Source organism: Macaca fascicularis, chromosome 10 (genome assembly GCF_037993035.2).
Source record: "Macaca fascicularis isolate 582-1 chromosome 10, T2T-MFA8v1.1".
NCBI classification, from domain to species: Eukaryota; Metazoa; Chordata; class Mammalia; order Primates; family Cercopithecidae; genus Macaca; species Macaca fascicularis.
In genome coordinates this window covers 10,136,810-10,144,757 of record NC_088384.1, presented here as the reverse complement: position 1 = coordinate 10,144,757, position 7,948 = coordinate 10,136,810, and the positions used below count along the sequence as shown (strand labels likewise).

Below are 7,948 nucleotides of genomic sequence, written 5' to 3'. Positions count from 1 at the left end.
TCGCTGTGATTGGTCCTCTAAGCTTCCGTCAGTTTACGATCCTTGCACCAGGCCCCTCTTGCTCTCGCGCGAGTTTCTGTCGCTGCTGTGTGGCCAGGTCCTGGCAGGTGCATGAAAGTCTTAAAAACACTCCCAGATTTGGATGGCAGAGATAACTAAAATTTGTTCTTGGATAAAACATATTTGTGCTTGGTATCTACTTCTGCAAGTGTCTTTAGGCAGTTCTATTTCCTCTTGCGTGTCTGTTCATTACTCTTGAGCTCCGCTCATTGCGTTCCCAGGGTTCTGGTGCCCCTAGGGAGGCCTCGCCTTCACCGTGACGCCCCACTCTTCCGGGCACGCCCCTGCCCAAAGGCTTTAAAAGGCGCCGTTTGGGACGTCACTTGCATGCGACCTCATCTTTGTCAGTGCACAAAATGGCGCCCTACAGCCTACTGGTGACTCGGCTGCAGGTGAGCGAGCTCAGGGACCTCTGGGTTCACGGGGGCGGGGTGCCTCCTACTGTGCCGGCGGCTATGGGCGAGGCAGGGCGAGGCGGGCCCGACCTAGGGCCAACTTCTCGTGTACCTGTTCCGGTTGTGGGCCCGGCACCCGTGTCCGCTCCTCTGGTGCCCTAGGTCAAGGCGTCCCCGGCACAGTCAGCTTTCCTGGCCCTGTCCCCGCCTCGCAAGAAGCGTGGGCCCAAGCAGCGGCGGCCGGGTGAAGAGCGGAGGCACCTCTTTCTTCTTTTTGAGGACAGCATTCCCTGCTCCCGTGGGGTGTCTTTCCATTCCTCAAGGTGAGGACAAGGTGACTAGGGGGCGCGGTCGTTGTTGAGCCTTCTAGGCCCAGTTCCTGAGGCCTCACTTCCCATCTCTTAGCAACAGAGACATGACAGCATCTACGGTTGCCAGGCCTGGAGTCTGGAGAAGAAACTAGGACCCTGTACCACCTTTTGAGGACCCTGCGGAACATGGAATGCCCGAGGGGGGGAGGTGGTCTTCTGGGCCCCTACGTAGTAAATAATAATAATAGTCTCTCACGTTTGCACAAGATTTGAGGACTGTTTTTTAATTCTTCATAATATTATTTGATTCATGTAATCATAGGAATGAGATGATTTTTCTCATTTGATAGGTGATAAAACTGGTAGAAAGTAGGTGGAAGTTCTGGTTCTTAGAGTGTCACCGAAGTGCTGTGGCAGAAGCATGGGCCCTACCACCACTGAGTTCTTGTTTATGTCAGCCTGCCCTCACAGAACTTTCTGAACCAGGGTGCGATGATTTCTGTTTGTCAGAATGCAGTACGAATATTTTGAGCTCACAGTAAGTTGCTTGTCAAATATGGGAGGATAAGGAGACTCCAGTTTGACCTTGACTCCCCCGTTAGGAGCTATCTAGAAAGCTGACCGACTGCCAGATGATTTTTTCACTTCTAACTTGACAGCCCTGGGAAGGTGTTATACTCAAAGGTTCAATGTCAAATGTGTCTTTCATTAATAAAAATAAAGCAAGCAAGCATCTGTAGACATTCTCTGTCAACCTTTCACAGTTAACTTTGTGAATCTTTTTTTGGATCCAGTGGCGCAACTTTGATAATAGAATTTTACAAGTTGTTATGCATTGTACTCTCAGGAAGCATTGTGGTACTTGAAGTTATTTTTAATCACATTGCTTAAATTTAAACCATGTGGTTTAAAATAAAATCTTTTATCTGAAAGAAAATATTTCTGATCTCAATTCTGGGCAAAGGCAAACGATTGCACCTGATTATCTCTTCACGTCTTTTTTTTTTCCTTTGAGACAGAGTCTCGCTCTGTCACCCAGGCTGGAGTGCAATGGTGCAATCTTGGCTGGCTGCAACTCTGCCTCCCAGGTTCAAGTGACTCTCCTGCCTCAGCTTCCCGAGTAGCTGGGTTACAGGCGTGTGCCACCATGCTTGACTAATTTTTGTATTTTTAGTAGAGACAGGGTTTCACCATGTTGACCAGGCTGCTCACAAACTACTGCCCTCAAGTAATCGGCCTGCCTCAGCCTCCCAAAGTCCTGGGATTACAGGTGTGAGCCACCCCATCTGGCCTCTTCAAGTCTTTTGATTCTCTAGGTTAATGATGTGGAAACAGTTGTTTCTTCCTGTCTCATGAGTTAAGGGAGTCAGTCAAGATTATTTGGTAAGATAAATGATTATAGAGTTCTTGAACTTGGAAGAGAAGAATAATATCACACCATTTTGAACTGAAAAGGATCTTGGAAAGTATGAGTATCAGACTGGTGTAAAAGGAGATCTGGGCTGTAGTTCATACTCTTTCCTGATCCTGTGACCTTGAGTAAGTTACTTCCTGAATCCATTGTCAATTGAGGATGATCTTCATTGAACAAATGTATATTCAGCAACTGGATGTTAGAAAGTGATGAGTAAGTAGAATGAGTTTACGACCATCATGTCGACTAACCTCTTTTGCAGGTGGAAAATTTAAGACCTTGAGAGCCTGGGTGACTTCCAGTAGCAGAGTCAGGATTAAAATCCTAGTCTCCTTATTTGTTCCTTCAGCTAAGATGAATGAACAATATTATGCGGTTTGCACACTGCCTCCCAATAACCAGGCTGTCTCAAGTAACCAACTAACACGGTTTCTCTGAGAAGCTTGTACATTTACCTCTTTTGTGCTTAGATACATTTGTGAAATGATGGTTACCACCTTAATAGTCATATATGCAGAACCCTATGGCTGTAGTCAATTCATTCCTACTTCATTCACCGTATATTTACTGAGCGCCCACTGCTTGTTCTGAATACCGTGGTAAGCAAAGACAGTCCCTGTTCTTGTGGAACTTCCACTGTATTCTAATGTACCTGACTGCAGAGGGCCTTGGAGATCTTTCTCAGCCAAATACGGTATTTTTCTTTCCTTGGCTGGACCAAAGGTGAAGGTAGATAATAGAATGATGGGTGTTACTCCCAGCACTAAGAGTACCTAGCATTTATCTTACTGTGTATGACTAATTTCACATGACTCTGCGAGATGAGTCAGGTTTATTAGCCTGATTTATAGATGAAGAAACAGAATTAGAGAGCAAACGTAGTGTTATGGTTGAGAGCATGGACTCTGGCATCAGACAACCTAGATTTGAATTCTGTAATAACTCTAATACTCATATAGCTGTGGTTTTGGATAAGTTACTCAACCTCTCCGCACCTGTTTCCTTGCCTTTAGATACAATAAAAAGAATATATCTGTTTCAATCATGTAATAGTTGCAAAGTATTTAGAACCCTTCCTGGTACTTAGTAAGGGCTATATAATTGCTAAATAAATACGTGGCCAGGCACGGTGGCTCACGCCTGTAATCCCAGCACTTTGGGAGACTGAGGCAGGAGTATCACAAGGTCAGGAGCTCAAGACCAGCCTGGCCAATATGGTGAAACTCCATCTCTACTAAAAATACAAAAATTAGCCGGGCATGGTGGCTCGCGCCTGTAGTCCAAGCTACTCAGGAGGCTGAGGCAGAAGAATCCCTTGAACCCAGGAGGCGGAGGTTGCAGTAAGCTGCAATCACGCCACTGCACTCCAGCCTGGGTGACAGAGCGAGACTCCGTCTCAAAACAAAATAAGGCCTAGGCCCTTATCAGTAGTTGTTAGTAGGTATGATTTGAATCTGGACATGTCTGATTCTGAAGCCTGGGGGCTTAGCAGCTGGCACTATACTGCTTCCCTTTGGCATCGAGCTCAACCTGTGGATCCATAGATGCACCATAACCTCAGAACAGTGCCAAGCTGAATGTGTACTCTTGTTTGACAGTACCTGCTACCACATAGTAAGATTAGAAACAAGAAAATAGGATGTGGGTTTTTGTTTTGTTTTGTTTTTTAAAGAAATGGGGGTCTCACTATGTTGCCCAGGCTGGTCTCAAATTCCTGTGCTCAAGCAATCCTCCTGGCTTGGCTTCCCAAAGTGCTGAGATTACAAGTGTGAGCCAACTGCAACCAGCCAAGGAGGTGAGATTTTTGAAAAACCACATTTACTCTCTGTTTTTTAGCATTTATTTTTGTGCATATGACTGAGTAGTACACAAGAGGGGTTGAGCAGTTGAAAATATGTTTATTAGGTGTTTGGTTTTTCCTTGAGATAACTGGGGTTTTGAGGTTTCATGTGACCTTGGGGGAAGTCATGTAACCTCTTGCATGTAAATTTGTGATGGCAGTTACCTACAAAAATATTTGGCAGAAATTCTCTGTGCCATCTTAAAATCAAATCTTGGTTTGAATTGTGAAATAGATGATTCTGGTTGTATGGTCACTGTGATAACCTTCCCAGATATCAGTTGTTACTAGAATTGAGTGAATGAATGAATTGTTTTTTTTTTTTTTTTTTTTGAGACGGAGTCTGGCTCTGTCACCCAGGCTGGAGTGCAGTGGCGCGATCTTGGCTCACTGCAAGCTCCGCCTCCCGGGTTTACGCCATTCTCCTGCCTCAGCCTCCCGAGTAGCTGGGACTACAGGCGCCCGCCACCTCGCCCGGCTAGTTTTTTGTATTTTTTAGTAGAGACGGGGTTTCACCGTGTTAGCCAGGATGGTCTCGATCTCCTGACCTCGTGATCCGCCCGTCTCGGCCTCCCAAAGTGCTGGGATTACAGGCTTGAGCCACCGCGCCCGGCGAATGAATTGTTAAATAAGCTTCCATCTTAGATATGGACAGAGGGAACGGACACCATCCTGAGGATTAAGGGAGCACATCATTGCCTTTCAAACCAATTGCTTCACAATGTTCTTTGAACGCTTTGGCCGGGCTGGGTGGCTTACGCCTGTATTCCCAGCACATTGGGAGGCCGAGGCGGGTGCATCACCTGAGATCAGAAATTCAAGACCAGCCTGGCCAACATGGTGAAACCCAATCACTAATAAAAACACAAAATAAGCTGGGTGTGGTGGCACATACCTGTAATCCCAGCCACTCAGGAGGCTGAGGCAGAAGAATCACTTGAACCCAGGAGGCGGAGGTGGCAGTGAACCGAGATCGCGCCATTACACTGCAGCCTGGGCAACAAGAATGAAACTCTGTCTCAAGAAAAAAAAAAAGAAAAAGCTTAATGTCTCAAGAAGAAAAAAGAAAAAGCTTAATGTCTAACACTGCCTAGCGTTGTTCTAGACACTGGGGATGCAGTAGTCAACAAGAATAGTGGGGCTTAAATTGTAGTCCTGGGGAAAATAAGTAGAAAAATAAGAATATTGTATTACTGAGTGTTGTGGGAAAGATAAGGTAGAGAGAATGGGGTGGGAACATGGCATTTTTAACTGGGATATTTGGGGAAGACCTCGTAGAAGAGGTGACATCTGAACTGAGACTTAGATGATACTAACGCAGCTGTTCAGCATTTTTGGAGGAGACTTCAAATAGAAGGAGCATGTGCAGAGCACCCATCTAGGTGTGAGCTGAGTGTGTTGAGGATAAGAGCTAAGGCTAGTGTTGCTACAGTGTCCTGAGGAGCAAAAGGTCTGACCAAGAGGCTGGGGCTAGGGTCAGGCAGGCTTCGGTAAGGAAATCCAAGTGTAGTGAAAATCCACTGGAAGATTTTAAGCCAGGGAGTGACATGATCTGATCATCCGGGCTGCTGCGTGCATGATGAACCATAGAGGGTCAAAAGGAGGAGGCAGGGAGAACAGTGTGGGACTGTTGGAGTCATCCCAGGAATGGCAGAGGTGTCTGGGACTAGGGTCTGGGGGTGGAGATAATGAGATGTATTCTAAATTGGGATATATTCAGAGGCAGATGGGTTGGCACATGGGAGGGATAGAGAATAAGGGTGACTCCTTGGTTTGGGGTCTTAGTAACTGAGGGATGGGTGAGCTTGAATTCAGTGGTCGTGTGTTTGCACAGTAATTTTTTTTTTTTTTTGAGACAGAGTCTTGCTGTGTCGCCCAGGCTGGAGTGCAGTGGCGCGATCTCGGCTCACTGCAAGCTCTGCTTCCTGGGTTCATGCCATTCTCCTGCCTCAGCCTGCCAAGTAGCTGGGACTACAGGCTCCCGCCACCACACCCAGCTAATTTTTTTTGTATTTTTAGTAGAGTCAGGATTTCACGTGTTAGCCAGGATGGTCTCCATCTCCTGACCTCATGATCCGCCCGTCTCGACCTCCCAAAGTGCTGGGATTCCAGGCGTGAGCCACCGCACCCAGCCTCCTCAGTACTTATAAAAATTACCTAAGGGCAGAATCTCATTGATAAATTCTTGATTCTTTCATCAATTCTCAAGTACTTTATTTCACAGGTGAGAAAGCCAGATGACGTCAAGTGTCTTACCCAGGGGCCCTCACTTGAGTAGAGTATGAGCATCTCGTTTCATGTGGACTCTGTCCTATCTGGTTTTATTGGGAAACCTGGTATGTATCCAAGAGGGCCATCTTGTAAATGCTTACCTTTTTTATTTAAAAAAAAAAAAAAAGAAAAAATTTTTTTTTTTGAGATAGGGCCTCATTCTGTCACCCAGGCTGCAGTGCAGTGGTGTAATGATAGCTCACTGCAGCCTCCACCTCCTGGGCCTAAGTAATCCTCCCACCTCAGCCTCCCTAGTAGCTGGGACTAGAGGTGTGTAGCACCGTGCCCAACTAATTTTTTATTTTTTGTAGAGATGGGGATGTTGCCATGTCACCCAAGCTGGTCTTGAACTCCTGGGCTCCCAAAGTGCTGGAATTATAGGCATGAGCCACTGCACCCAGCCAGTGGGAAGTATTTAAAGTCAGTGTTAAGTCTTTCCTGGCTCCAGTTTTCTTTGATGGGCCTGGTTTTCCCAGCACCTGGTTTGGATGGCAGTGGTGGGCTCTAGGCCTCTCAGCATGAAGGAGGGAAGGTATTGCAGAGAGGCTTCTTGTAGCCTTTAAAAAGCAACAAATGGGCCGGGTGCGGTGGCTCATGCCTGTAATCCCAGCACTTGGGGAGGCTGAGGTGGGCGGATCACAAGGTCAGGAGTTTGAGACCAGCCTGGCCAATATGATGAAACCCCGTCTCTATCTACTAAAAATACAAAAAAAAAATTAACTGGGCGTGGCGTACATGCCTGTGATCCCAGCTACTGGGGAGGCTGAGGCAGGAGAACCACTTGAACCCAGGAGGCGGAGATTGTGGTGAGCTGAGATCACGCCACTGCACTCCAGCCTGGGCAACAGGAGTGAAACTCTGTTTCAAAAAAAAAAAAGGCGGCAGATAGACCATCGGGAGCCTTGGGAAGACTTCTGCCACTGGCTTACTGTGTAGCTTCGGGCAAAGTCTCAACTCTGTGGTCCTGCAGTTAGTTACACATCTGCAAAACGGTGTAATTAATAACTACCCTTCAGTTAAGAAAGGTTCTGAAGGCCTAATATTTAAAAAGTTGTTTTGACTCTGTTTGATGTGCTATAAAGCACTGTGAGCCGGGTGTGGTGCCTCATGCCTATAATCCCAGCACTTTGGGAGCCCAAGGCAGGTGGATCATTTGAGGTCAGGAGTTCAAGACCAGCCTGACCAATGTGGTGAAACCCCGTCTGTACTTAAAATACAAAATTAGGTGTGGTGGTGCATGCCTGTAATCTCAGCTACTTGGGAGGCTAAGACAGGAGAATCGTTTGAACCTGGGAGGTGGAGGTTGTAGTGAGTCAAGATTGTGCAGTTGCACTCCAGCATGGGCAACAAGAATGAAACTCTGTCTTAAAAAAAAAAAAAAAAAAAAAAAAAAAAAAGCCAGACGTGGTGGCTCACACCTGTAATCCCAGCACTTTGGAAGGCTGAGGCAGGCGGATCACCTGAGGTCAGGAGTTCGAGACCAGCCTGGCCAACATGGTGAAACCCCATCACTACTAAAAATAGAAAAAAATTAGCCAGGTGTGTTGGTGGTCGCCTGTAGACCCAGCTACTCAGGAGGCTGAGGTACGAGAATCGCTTGAACCTGGTAGGCAGAGCTTGCAGTGAGCCGAGATTGTGCCAGTGTACTCAAGCCTGG

The 7,948-nt window shown here is 46.7% G+C and overlaps 1 protein-coding gene across 4 annotated transcripts in view; it reads left to right on the top strand.

Moving 5' to 3' along the window:
- Window positions 1-385: 385 nt before the first annotated feature.
- ACO2 (aconitase 2) overlaps window positions 386-7,948 on the top strand; it is a 60,109-nt gene continuing 52,546 nt past the window's right edge. For 2 of the 4 annotated variants that reach the window (XR_012418693.1, XM_065521733.1), the window contains exons 1-2: window positions 386-452; window positions 618-778. Coding sequence is in view for 1 of the 4 variants with exons in the window: in XM_005567150.4 (XP_005567207.2) it covers window positions 417-452 (36 nt within the window). In the remaining 3 variants the exon portion in view is untranslated. The remainder of the gene's footprint in view (window positions 453-617; window positions 779-7,948) is intronic. The other 2 variants (XR_012418692.1, XM_005567150.4) reach the window with 1 other exon arrangement.